The sequence below is a fragment of the Cnephaeus nilssonii genome (assembly GCF_951640355.1).
Source record: "Cnephaeus nilssonii genome assembly, chromosome: 6".
Lineage (NCBI taxonomy): Eukaryota > Metazoa > Chordata > Mammalia > Chiroptera > Vespertilionidae > Cnephaeus > Cnephaeus nilssonii.
Window position 1 is genome coordinate 5988262 of NC_137077.1, and position 13451 is coordinate 6001712.

General features: G+C 48.5%; 1 protein-coding gene and 1 long non-coding RNA gene across 12 annotated transcripts; one reads left to right on the plus strand and one right to left on the minus strand.

Annotated features, from left to right (window-relative positions):
* Positions 1–666: 666 nt before the first annotated feature.
* CBY1 (chibby 1, beta catenin antagonist) lies at positions 667–7455 on the minus strand. Of its 11 annotated transcripts, XM_079774598.1 has the most exons (7): positions 7375–7432; positions 6666–6844; positions 6405–6521; positions 3711–3819; positions 2948–3053; positions 2728–2846; positions 667–1323 (listed from the first exon to the last, which is right to left on the minus strand). In XM_079774598.1, the coding sequence occupies exons 4-7, from the start codon at positions 3786–3788 to the stop codon at positions 1243–1245; spliced, it is 384 nt and encodes a 127-aa protein (XP_079630724.1). In that variant the 5' UTR covers positions 3789–3819; positions 6405–6521; positions 6666–6844; positions 7375–7432; the 3' UTR covers positions 667–1242. The 11 variants fall into 11 exon arrangements, with proteins under 11 accessions (XP_079630724.1, XP_079630723.1, XP_079630727.1 ...); XM_079774597.1 differs by lacking the exon at positions 6666–6844 and having other exon boundaries at positions 6405–6518; positions 7375–7455; XM_079774601.1 differs by lacking the exon at positions 6666–6844 and having other exon boundaries at positions 6348–6518; positions 7375–7455.
* Positions 7456–7868: 413 nt separating this feature from the next.
* LOC307100886 lies at positions 7869–13298 on the plus strand. The gene is made up of 3 exons (XR_013813623.1): positions 7869–7989; positions 10880–11100; positions 13084–13298. It is a non-coding gene; the product is annotated as an uncharacterized lncRNA (long non-coding RNA).
* The last annotated feature ends 153 nt before the right edge of the window (positions 13299–13451 follow it).

Sequence of the window (13451 nt, forward strand, 5' to 3'; positions counted from 1 at the left end):
AGACAAGACAGTTTTCTGTCCCAGGTCAGCCTCTGCCAATGCCCCAGCAGCTGGAATGCTTCCCCTGCCACAGGGACACTTCCCACGACCTAAAAATTCTATCTTTGGATGGAACAACAGCTCAGACTCCAGGTTCCACTTCTTCAAGAATTGATGCTCTTTTCACTCTGGTCACGGAGATTATGTAACATCATTTAATTTAAAGAAGTAGTGTGGCTCAGTGGCTCAGTGGTTGATCATTGAGCCATGAACCAGGAGGTCAGAGTTCAATTCCCATGTCCGAGTTTCAAACTCAATCCCCAGTAGCGGGCATGCAAGAGGCAGTCAATCAATGATCCTCTCATTGATGTTTCTCTCTCTCCCATCCTCTCTCTGAAATCAATAAAAATATATTTTACTTTTTTATTGATTAGAGAGAGAAAGGGAGAGAGAAAGAGAGAGAGAAACATTGATGAGAGAAACATCATCAATTGGCTGCCTCCTGCATGCCCCCAACTGGGGATCGAGCCTGAAACCCGGGCGTGTGCCCTGACCAAGAATTGAAACTCGACCTCTTGGTTTCTGGATCGACGCTCAATCAATAAGCCATACTGTCTGGACAATAAAATATATATTTTTAAAGTACACTTTGTTTTTATTTTTTAAATCTTTATTGAAAAACAAGGGGGGAAAAAAGGTAGTGTAAACAAGAAAGTCACACAAAAATATAGTGTTGCATAGAAGACTGGTGATTGCTGCTGAGAAACTGAAGCCAGAGGATGTGGATTTGGGGAACAAACACTCTTTAAAGCACAGAGAGAGTGGCCTGAAGGGCAGAGGTCAGGGCTCTTTAGAACAACACCAACGTGAGGGGATGCTGGGATGAACTCCAGCTGCTTCTCCCAAGAGTCCATCCAATGAGAGTGAACCTGGGACAAGTGCATTTATATGTTAAGTGACTTGCGAACACCCAGAGTCTTAGCATCGCCCCAGACTTCAGCGGGCCCCGCTCACAGCCTGGCCTCCCTGTGCTGAGCAGCCAGAGGACATTGCTATTTACTGCCCTGGCCTGGAATCCTGGTTTCCTCCAGGATGCCATCACCTTTCTATTGCCAACTCAAGGGTGCCAGTGCCTTTGGCCCCATTTGTGGTACTCTCTCCCAGGGCCTAACCTACTATTTTAGCTTTAAAAACCCTCAGCTATATTCCACTCCTCTGACCAGTCGAGTTCTCCCTCTTCTCCTAACCAACGTCTTGAGGTCTTCATTTCCTTCTCCGGTTGACACTCTTCAGTTCTTCCAGTTCCTTCTTCATTATCTGGAACTCGGCAGTGGTCTCAGAGAACTGGAAGGAAAGCAGCGGACTGTTAGAAAGGAGGGCATTCTGGGCCGCGTTCAGGTTTGTGAGGCTAGCCCGGCGCACCGGTAAAGGCTCCTGGTATTTCTCTGCCACGCCTGCCAGCCTCGGGAAGGAGCCCTTTGTAACTGGGCAGAATGTCACCACCTCAAGTACTGAAGAGCTCTCACAATCCACTCTGTCGGCGTTTTTGGTCACTGGGATTGCACGGCATTGGCCTTGGTAAGGACGGCAGGCCTCCGGGAAACAGAAGGCTGGGCGCTGCCCTCCCCGCCGCCCCTTTCCTCCGGAGCACCGCCGTGGCCTGTCCCTCTCCCCAGCTCCAGGGCCCTTCCTGTGCTCCTGTCACTTGTGTCCTGAGCCTCCACAGCCCCGCCGGCTCATTTCTACCTCCGTAAACTTCTAGATAAACTTGCTCTTATAATTTGAAAAAAAAAAAAAAAAAGAAAAGAAGGCTGATACTGGTAATTCTAAGCTAAAGGATTGGTTGCTTCTGAGCTGCAGCTCCCATAATAATGGGGGGGGGGGGGGTGCTTAAAAAAAGAACGCCACCTTCCTCATCAGGATCTTCCAATGGACGTATATTCTCGACAGGGACTGAGATATAGTCTCTAAAGGTCAGCTTGCTGTGAAACAGGAGCTACCTCCCTGAGCAGTCCACTAAAGCCCCCAGCGCTTTGTTTATTAACTTCACAAGGTGCAGCCCGCCATCACGTCTGTTTTACTGCTGAAGACACGAAGCTCTTCACGCACATCAGGTAAGTTACTTGCCTAAAGACACACGAGCAGCGTGGAGCTGGGTGAGGAGCCAGGAAGTTGAGCTCCAGAGCGCATGCTCTAAACCACTCCAGTGTACGCTCTCCTGCCTCTCAATCAACCTTCACATGTACCTCTCGGCCCACCAGGCTGCTGGGTTCTTAACAGCCACAGGAAGCAGACGCCGATGCAGAGTGTGTGTGGGCAGGTGCCGCCAGGCACTGAGGAATGCGTGTGGCATGGGACAGCTCCAATTCCGGAGCAGACGGCCCTTCCTGGACTGCCTCCGCCCAGCCCCAGCCCTCCTTACTGCTCCACGTTCAGCTCAAATATCCCTTCCTATGTGGCGCCTTCTCTCTCGACAGAGTTCCTCTCCATCACGTGCTGCAACCAGCCCTGCTCAGACTCTAACTGCTGCCCTCACTACGAGGCTCTGGCATTGTGCTTATTGTCCACCGCCCCCGGCCTGTGAGTGCTTGAAGGTAGGGACTGTGCCTGATTTGCTTTTGTAACTTTGAATTCAAAGCAATGTTCCTGGGCAAACGGGCACTCAGAAGGCACGAGCTGGATGAACTGACTCGGGGAGGAGCCTCCCGCCACAGGAAAGGCTAGGCAGCCCCCCATCACCGTCCTCACCATGTCCAGCAGGACCTCCACCTTCACCTGCAAGAGATTGTTCTCTTCCTCCAACTGCTGGTTCCGCCTGCGGAGGCGCTGAGCCTCCCTCTGGTCCACACCTCCACTAATGCCGGTCTCTGGTGGAAAGACAGAACCAGCAGTTATAAGGGGGGGGGGGGGGGGGGGGGGCGGGTCCTTCCATCATCTTGTTGGACAAAATGGCAGGAAATCGGCCCACCTGCTACCCAATGGCCATTTTCAAACTTCAGGTTTTGTCCCGCCAGGTTCATAGTGGGGGTTCCATAGTCGAGGCCCAGCTCCACTTCGCGGGTGGACCGATCCAGCTGTGGGGAGACGCTGCATGCTAGCATCAGAAGGCCCCGGCACTCTCAGCGCCTCTCCTAACTGCAGGACCCCAATAACTCACTTCTTTCCTCTAGTCATTACCCAGCACTTCTAATATTTTTAAAATCAGAAAATCAAGTAAGGTACGACAAAAAAATTCTAAACTGTAAGAAACATACTGCTTTATACACCAGATGTTTTCCAAAAAAGCTATTTATGTATTTTTAATGTATTTTTCTGATGTTTCTGCAACTCACTGAGCACCCACCCGCATCAGAACCAGTCCTGGGCATTCAGAGAAGAATGTGCCCCGCTCTGCCCGCGAGGAGCTGAGAAACTGCCTTCCGATCGCCATTAACGTGGCAAACGGCATCCTTTCAGAACGATTTGATGCTTAGACATGACTAAGTCGATTCCCGGCCACGTCCTGGGACTAACGTGAAGTCAAACTGGATAGTATTTAGAGCCAGAAATCATAATGAGGTTGACTGCTTATTAGGTTCCTGAGCAAGTAGGCGTTAACGCTGATTTTAGCAATAGCAACACGAATGAAAAGGATGCTCTCCTACTTGCATGCCCCTGAGAACCCCACTTCCCAACAGAGACCTGACGGCGCGGTCACAGGCACAGGGTCTGACCCTGGTGCTGACACTCACATTATGCAGGTTGGAGAGCGAGGCAGACTTCCGAGGGGGCGTCTTCTTCGGACTGAACGTATTCCCAAAGAGAGGCATCTTCGGCCTGACGAGGAGAGGTCAATGCTCCCTGTCAGGACAAGTCAGGGGTACAGACGGGTCAGTGATTTTATGTCCCTGTCCTAAAACCAGGAAAACATACATCTGATGTGGCTATTCACAATCCTGGTAATGGCTCCCACGTGTGGATTGCCCGCTATGTGCCAGGTAGGCAGTATGCTAAGCCCTTTGCATGTAGTATCTCAAGTCTCGCAATCCTTTGCTTAGCTCCCATTATCCCCATTTGACCGATCAGGTTTAGAAAGACTAAGGTCCTCAGCTGGAGCTAGATTCTGAACACAGCTGTGTGTGGCTCTACAGGTTATGTTATCCACAGGCAAGTGCCTCACTTGCCGGTCTTAAATTTTGTCACAAGTTGACATCACCAGATTTAGTCTGGGAGCAAGGAATATATTCCCATACACCGGTGAGAATCACACTACGCAATAGCCACTGCATAGACTCCATTTTATTTTTTCTTAATTAAGAAAAAAAAAAATTGAGAGAGGAAGGTCAGCTTGCTATGAAGGAGGAGCTACACTTCCTGAGCAGTCCACTAAAGCTCCCAGTGCTTTGCTTTTATTATTATCATCACAAGGTGCAGCCCGCCATGTCTACGCAGATCGGGTAACTTGCCCAAAGACACACGAGCAGCGTGGAGCTGGGCGAGGAGCCAGAGATAGAGAAATATCAATCGGCCCACCAGGGATCAAGCCCACATACCTAGGTAGGTTATGTGCCCTGACGGGGGAATCAAACCCTGGACCTTTCAGGGTATGGGACGATGCTCCAACCAAATTAGCCACACTGGCCAGGGCTTTCCTATCATTATTTTAGCATTCTGGTAGATATGTGGTGGTATTGCATGGTGTTTCCTTTGCTTCTCCCTAGCTAACTGGACATGTGGATACCCTCTTTTGCGACATGCTTGTTCAAGTTTTTGCCTTTTTTCTTTTGGGTTGTCTATCTTTTTTATTTTATTAATTTGTAAGGGTTCTTTACATATGATGAATATGAGTCCTTCGTTGTGTATATAGGGAATATTGAAAATATCTTCTCCCAGTCTGAAAGTTGCCTTTTTATTTTATATATATATATATATATATATATATATATATATATATATATATTATTGATTTTTTACAGAAAGGAAGGGAGAGGGAGAGAGAGTTAGAAACATCGATGAGAGAGAAACATCAATCAGCTGCTTCCTGCACACCCCCCACTGGGGATGTGCCCGCAACCAAGGTACATGCCCTTGACCGGAATCGAACCTGGGACCCTTGAGTCCGCAGGCTGACGCTCTATCCATTGAGCCAAACCCGTTAGGGCTCTTATTGGTTTCTTTTTGATGAAAGAAGTTCTTAAATTTTAATGGAATTTAATTTACCATGTTTTTTAAAAATGATTAGTGTTTGTGTCCTATTTTAAGAAAACCTGCCTACTCCAAAAATGACATTTTCATAGATTAATTTTTATTGTTTAACTTTCCCACTTAGGACTGTGATCATCTGGAAATAATTTTGTATACTGTGTGAGACAGGGGTCAAGGTTCATTACTTCCCGTACATTACCCAGTCTTAACTCATAACACACAAATAGCTTAAAAATATCCAAGAAACTGTAGACAGACGATAATGGCAGTGAAAGCACAAGGGAGCAAAAGTCACAGAGCTCTCCCTGCCCTAGTCCTAGGTCTGAGGCCTTCTTCACCACATTATGAGATAATCCTATCTGACAAGAAGCTGACCAAAAAAGAAGGCAACTTCAAGACTATTTGAAACAAGGTTTTATATCAATTATCATTAAAAAACAACTCAGCCCTAGCTGGGTTGGCTCAGTGGATAGAGCATCAGCCCACAGACTGAAGGGTCCCGGGTTCGATTCCAGTCAAAAGCACGTACCTGGTTGGGGCATGTGCTGAAGGCAACCAATCCATGTCCCTCTCTCATATATTTTTTAAAATATATTTTTATTGATTTCAGAGAGGAAGGAAGAGGTAGAGAGAGATAGAAACATCAATGATGAGAGAGAATCACTGATTGGCTGCCTTCTGCACACCCCTCACTGGGGATCAAGCCTGCAACCCAGGCACGTGCCCTTGACCGGAATTGAACCTGGGACCCTTCAGTCCGCAGGCCAACGCTCTATCCACCGAGCCAAACCGGCTAGGGCTGCCTCTCTCATATTGATGCTTCTCTCTCTCTGTCTCTCCCCCTCCCTTCTACTGTCTCTAAAAATCAATGTAAAAAATATCCACGGGTGAGGATTAACCAAATAAATAAATAAGTAAATAAATAAATAACGCATAGTATAAATCCATCACAAGTAGCAAGACATGTTTTCAATGAAAACATGTAGAAAAACTGCTGTTTTCAGTGACGGAGAAATTAATATCATTAAAATTAATGATAAAAGTTTCTTTGGACGTTTTACAATATACAATACAGAGTATATGTATATCTGATTTATAAATAAATAAAGGTATTTAGGGGGGTGTGCTCATGCGAGTTTTACTGGTAGATGTGTGTTTGTGATGAGAAAAAGCAGTAGACACACAAGCTATGGAATGAAGGCCCTGGGGCCTGGGCACAGCACTTGAGGACGTGGACAAACCAGAACGCTTCCAGCTTGGTGGTGGACGGACAGCAGTGGGACCAAGGTGCTGAGGGCGTTTTAAGCTGTGCTACCACGTCATCCAAAACACCGTGGAAGGCCCTGGCATGGCTTCTGCTGCAGAAAAGAAAACAAAATGGGTGGAAGAGGGAAGGCAATTAATTTTATGTCTGTAGAGGGCACAACAGGAATGAAACAGGAATATCCAGAAAGAAAGATTTTAACTCAAAACAAGAAAAGGGCACAGTAACAAAAACTAACTAGTATTACTTCCTGCGGATCCACTATGGCCGGGCCCAATGCTGGATCTCTTGTAGGTAAGCAGCTGAGGAACTTGCCCATCACACAGTGGGAAGGTGGGGGAACCGGGCTTCTAAAGACGGCCTAGGCCTCGGCGCTGGTGCCGGCCACCACTTCATCGCTGCGCAGTGCCGTACAGTCTGCAATGGGCCACGAAGTCCATTGCCTTATTTTAGTCTAACAAGAAGGCGAGTCTCTGGCTTTCATCGGATTCTCAAAGGGATCCGTGTCTCACCCCCGCCCCCGCCAGCTCAGCGCCAGCCAAGCAGGTACCTGCCCCACAGGGACAAGGCCGCCCGGGGCTGGTGGATTCAACTGACGGCAGAGAACTAACGTTCCCCGGCTCGCCCTTCACAGCCACCCTAAAGGGAGTGGTCACACGCGGCCGGGGTGGCTCAGAGGTTGAGTGTTGATCCATGAACCAGGAGGTCACCCTTCCATTCCCGGTCAGGGCACAGGCCCAGGTTGCGGGCATATTTCTACCTCTGTTGCTCCCCCTCTCCCTTCCTCTCTCTGAAATAAATTTAAATATATATATATATAGGGGCGGTGACCACCTGGGGTGAATCCGTCCGTCGCCCGCCGTCCGGCTCCAGCTGGCCGAACACGCCGGCCCCCTGGGGAACGCCCGGCCTCGGGCCCTGGGGAGACCCCGGGGTCAGAGACGTACCTGACCCGTCGCAGGAGCGAGTTCCAAATAAGCGCCGGCACCACCCGCCGGCCCCGCCGCCACCGCCGGCCTGCGCGTGCGCAGCCCCGCCCCGGGCTCTACCACCGGGAAAGTGGGGGTGCGCGGCGCGGCGCGGTCCACTACACGAACCTTCGCGAAGCAGCAGAAACGCACGAGGGCTGCCCTCGCTGTGTCAGAGGGACTGCACCAAGGGACTGTCTCCTGGAGTCACTTGCAGGCGCCCCTGACAGAGGACAGGGCGGGAACTGCACTCGCCTCCCCACCGACCCGTTGGTCTGGTCTCCCCAGGCCGCAGGGGCCGTCCCCATGGTAACCGCGTCTGGCGGCGGCTCGCGAAAGTTCCATTGTGTGGGGCAGGGGGACGTGGTGGTTGCGCCGGGCGTTGCCTGGAGAACCCCAGGACTCACAGTAGCAAAATGGGCCTCTCTCTGTTTGCCCCTCCTCCCCACAAGACCACAAAGCAAAGGGCACCTCTTCCTGGTGGATGTGGGGGCCACGCGGGTCGACTGTCTCACCCAGAACCTCGCAGGGTCCCTTGAGGGGCCCGGGACGAAACCTGCCCCCGAGTTCGTCGGATTCCGCCCAAGTCTTCTGGTGAGACGGACAGAAGAACGGTAACCCACCCCGCCCGCCTCCCCACACCCCAATCTCACCGGTTTCTACAAGCAGGGGAAACTGAGGCTCAGGGGCCGCTTCAGGGTCTCCCCGTGAGCAAGGGGCAGAGAGCTCCCCGAGAACCAACTCTCCATCTCCCAAGTCCTAACCGAGTGTATGATTAGATAAATGAAGAAACTCAGGGTCATTCAGGGGATGTTTGCGGGGTGCCTAGCAGGTGCACCGGCAGGACCCAGGGGTCTCCGACTCCAGTGGTAATTTCCTTCCAACTACACCTCCCTGCATTGTCCTAGAGCCAGAATCTGCACGGTCTAGCCCGGCACTGCCCAATGGACACATAACGTGGGCCACATGTGTCATGTAGAATGTCCTGGTAGCCATACTATAAAAAGTAAATAACAACAACAACAAAATCAGGTGATGTTAACTTGAATGATACTTTATTTAGCTCCAAATGTCTCAAATATTCTCATTTTTACATATAATTAATACATTCAGATTTAGGCTGCTTCATTTTAAAATTAAAATAAAAAGTTTAGTTCTTCACTCACATTAACCAAATTCCAAGGGGTGATTTGTCACATGTGGTTAGTGGCTACTGTGATGCACAGGTCCAGCCTTTTCCTACATTTCCCCTCTTGCTCCCCTCTGCTTAGAGGGAGTTTCCCACTTGGCCGTATTGACTAGGTCAGTGGTCGGCAAACTCATTAGTCAACAGAGCCAAATATCAACAGTACAACGATTGAAATTTCTTTTGAGAGCCAAATTTTTAAAACTTAAACTTCTTCGAACGCCACTTCTTCAAAATAGACTCGCCCAGGCCGTGGTATTTTGTGGAAGAGCCACACTCAAGGGGCCAAAGAGCCGCATGTGGCTCGCAAGCCGCAGTTTGCTGACCACTGGACTAGGTCAGTGCCCACTCTCGCGTCATCTCATAGCTCTGAGAACCTCCCTTCAAAGAAGTGGTCAGAGTTATCATCCACAGTTACTTAATTGTTTGATCAGACATAAGCTCCATTAGGGCAGAGATCAAGTCTGACTAGCTCACCATCCTATCCCCAGTAGGAATGAATATACTGCTGGCTCTCAGTAACTAGTCCTTGAATGACCAAAGGTTAAACTGAACAAAAGCCAGCCTGTTTAAGGTAGAATATGTTAACTGTATTATTATCATTATTTTTAATCCTCACCTGAGGACATGCTTTTATTGATTTTAGAGAGAGAGGAAGGGAGAGGGAGAGAGAGAAACATCGATGCGAGAGTGAAACATGGATGCACAAGTTCTGACTGGGAATTGGTCCCACAACATTTCGGTGTACGGGACGACACTCCAACCAACTGAGCCACTCGGCCAGGGCAAAGCGTGTTAACTTGAAGCAGTCACAGTCCAGCCTCGGCTGCCAGAACATGTGCTCCCTGAGGGCAGGCAGTTTCTCATTCTTCTGCTCATCTACCCCCTGGACAGAGCATGGTGCTGGGCACAGGGTAGTTATTCAATTAAGTTAGTTCCCTCCACGTCCTTTTTTCCTCCTTTAGTACTGACAATAAAAACGCACCATGTTTCAGAGAATACTTAACCTAAAATAGTCTGCTGAAAATTCAGAAGGGAACAGAGAATGTATTTTAAACATTTCTCTTAGAAAGCGTAATATTCAGCTTTCCCATTAGGCAGGAGTAATAATGTTAAACTAAAGCAAGAGGCTTTGTGACAAGGTCGCCCTAAGCCTGCTTGTCAGAGAACATGCAGTTTGCCAGCCATGCTGGGGAGTGAGGAGGAGGAAAGTGAGAAGCCCTGCAATGCACCTGCCGCCTCTCTGCCCTCCCCCCCCCCCCCCCCCGGCCTGTTTCACTAGAGGCTAGGAGCAGGAGGGAGGGCCTGGGTCAGCTCTTCCTATATCCAATTGGCTTGGGATAGCCCCAAATGCATAGCCTCTTTGGCCTAGAAAGAAGCGTGGTGAGTGAGTCTAAAATGGAAACAAGTATGGAGTGAACATAATCTCTACGGAGTAATTTGCCTAATGGAGAAAGCCGTAGAAGCAAAGAATTCCCGTTCAGTATATTAAGTGCTGTAAGAATTCTGGGCTTCGGGGAGGACAGGTGGCACTAATTGCCTGGAGTAAATCAAGAAGGCTTTCCAATAGGGCGGTGAAGGCCTGGGAGGGGGGGCAAGCTGGACGGGGTCAAGGGGGGCGAGGGGGGACATATGTAATACTTCAATAATAAAGATTAAAAAGATAGAAGGTTTTCCAAAAGATGTATCATCTGGCTGAGCTTTGAGTAGAGAGAACAGCACGTGTAAAGGCATAAAGGCACAAAGCAGCCGAAACCGGTTTGGCTCAGTGGATAGAGCGTTGGCCTGCGGACTCAAGGGTCCCGGGTTCGATTCCGGTCAAGGGCATGTACCTTGGTTGCGGGCACATCCCCAGTGGGGGGTGTGCAAGAGGCAGCTGATCGATGTTTCTCTCTCATCGATGTTTCTCTCTATCCCTCTCTCTTCCTCTCTGTAAAAAATCAATAAAATATATTTAAAAATATATATATAACGTACAAAGTATGTGTTAACCGACTGTTTATGCTCGTGATAAGGCTTCCAGTCAACAGTAGGCTATCAGTAGTCAACTTCAGGAGTCTAAAGATATGTGTTGATTTTCAACTGCATGAGGGTACCCTTACCTCATCCCCATATTGTTCAAGGATCAACAATTTTCAGTGGGGCTGGGGGTGGGCATCAGCAGATAGAAAGATCACGTGTACACGCCTTGAAATTCTCACTTGACAATGGGCTTCTCAGACAAAAGCCTTTATCCCCGCCTGCCCGATGAGCACGCTTGTGTTTTCTAAGACAGTTCTGTGCTGTTTGTGATTCCAGGGGGCTGGTTGAACAGCGGACAAGATCAGAGTGAGAAATGAGAGGCTGTTAGCAGTGGAAACTCACTATTTGTCAGTTTGCAAGAAACTGGACAATGGCTTATTTCAAGAATATGGATGTCGTCAATGTCACCGCCTTGCCAATGGTGCCCGTGGAGGAGGGCCTGGCACAGGGTGCGAGGCAGAATGCCGCGAGGAGTCATCTGGCAGACCACGTGCCCTGTATCCTTCTGTGATGCTGTTTACAGTTGAGACCAAATACTAGTACACCTGCCCCGGGGCGCCACCTGTGCCGAGTTTACAACATGCACTACTTGTTAGCTCGTTCCTTATACATTCATTACTTTTTTCATTACTTACGTTCTACCTACCCTCTAAAAGAATTTGAGGCTGTTAAGGATTATTTGACTTGAATTTGTTTTACTGAGATAATCAGAAAGAACTTAAAAGGAAAAAGTACTGGAAATATTTGTTGAAAGAATCAGGAAGAAGAGAAAAAAGCTCTTTTTTTTTTTCCATTGCCTCCTCCTTTCCCTTTTATCTTCCAAAAAAAAATGACAATTATAGATAGCAACTAAAAAGTCATTGTCCAGCCCTCTAGCCTCAGATAAGTAAACTTAAGACCCTATTTTAAAAATTATTTTAAGACCCTATTTAAAAAATTATTTTAAGACCCTATTTAAAGGGCTCACCTGCCAGCCCTTTTGCCTGTGCTCAGAGGTGGCCCCTTCTGGCACTATGCAGGCTCTACTAGCATCTTACTTCTCTGGTCCTGCCTTCGTCGATCCTCATCTCACTTCTCCCTGAACTATATCCCAGGGACCCACAGAATCCCGTCTCTGGAGGACTTAGAGTTCATCCAGCAAATGACCCTCTCAGGTTATAAATAACTGCAGGTCTTTTCATCTCACACGGAGCTCATGCACCTTCAAGTCAAGCTGCTGCCGGCCCAACGGCACTCACCCGTCTGCGTCCCCTTCTCTGCACGCCTCTCAGCTCCTCAAGATGAGCCCCGGTGAGCCCACAGGACCTGCTTCAGGGTCTGGCTTCCATGGGCCATTTCTTTCTTTCTTTCTTTTTTTTTGTGTGTGCACCATTCCCGGAGATACTGCAATACCGGGTTGATGCGTGGAGTGGACGGAGCAAGCTCCTATTCCATCTCCTCGCTCCAAAAATACATTTAATATAATGTCCTCAGATAGAGGACGTATCAGATATTAAACTGATAAGAACAGATACTACACTTGATCTTAGCCAAAAGGCCGAGAAGCGATCCATGGGCCATTTCTAACGTCCCCTCTTTCTTCATCCCACACTCATCACAGCCTAACTGACCCATTGGAGTTGTCATGTCCCTGCTTGGCGTCTTCCTTTGCCAAGTACCCTCCGATCAGTAAGAACACTTGAAGATAATGGGAGAAAGCATGGGCCTTGCTTTATGTGAAGGTGGCGAGAGGAGTGAAAGGATTATGGGGCTTTTACAGAGGATATGTCTTAGGCCAATTGTAGCTCAGACAGACAAATTCAGACAGAGCGAGGGTGACAAGATGGGCCACTGAACTGAGCAGAGATTTCAAAAGCGATAAGCAAGGTTGAGATACACTGTGATCCAGTCATCTGTAACCTGAAATCTCCCTTAAAGGAATAATCCAAAATATGGAGATAGAGCTTTGTGTGACTATGTATATAATTTGCAATGATTTATAATTGCAAAAAGTGATAATTTAAATATCTATAACCAAGGAACAGTTAAGTGTATTAAGGTACATCCTCTACATGGATTCATATAATGCCGTTTAAAATATTACGAATATTTATTTCGCTTTATGGAAAATGATCATATTAGTGAGTGGAAGAGAAGTCAGAGTAGTAAAATAGACATACACTGAGATTATAATTATGTGCAAAAGGCGGCACGTGAAAAATCCTGGAAGGAGATCTCCCTAAATCCTAATGAGTTGTTATGGTGGTAGCATCATGGATTATTCTTTCCATATTTTCCAAGGTATTTAGAATAGAATTACCACTTACTATTTATAAATTAGCTAATTTAACACAAGACAGAGGGCGTGTTGAATGTTTGGAATGAAGATAATTAAGTGGAGAGACAGCACAGAAAGGGAGTGAGCCTGTGTCCTTGCCAGGCTAGCTCATCCTGTCTGTGTGTAACTGCCACCCAGTTTCCTTAGCGGACCCTCCTCCCAGCGTGTCTTGTTGGCTCCATCCACCAGGTGAACGAAAGGATTGCTGAAGTAGACCTGACCCCCAAACCACTGGACGACATCCTGGTGAGCTATGGACGTTGGGCTGAGGCCAGGCTTCCAGGAAGAAAGGGCTCTGGAGAGCCCTCCATTTATTTGACAGCACGTTTGCCCAATAGCGGCCTCAGATAAATATATACTAGAGGCCCAGCGTGCAGTTGAAATTGCGCAAGCGTCCACCTGACTCGCAGCGTCCCCCGGCCCCCCCCACCTGTATCCGCTCCAGGGCCACGGGGGGCCAGGACCCATGCCTGACTCACAGCGTCCCCTGACCCCCCTGCCTGTGTCCGCTCTGGGGCCGCGGGGGGCCAG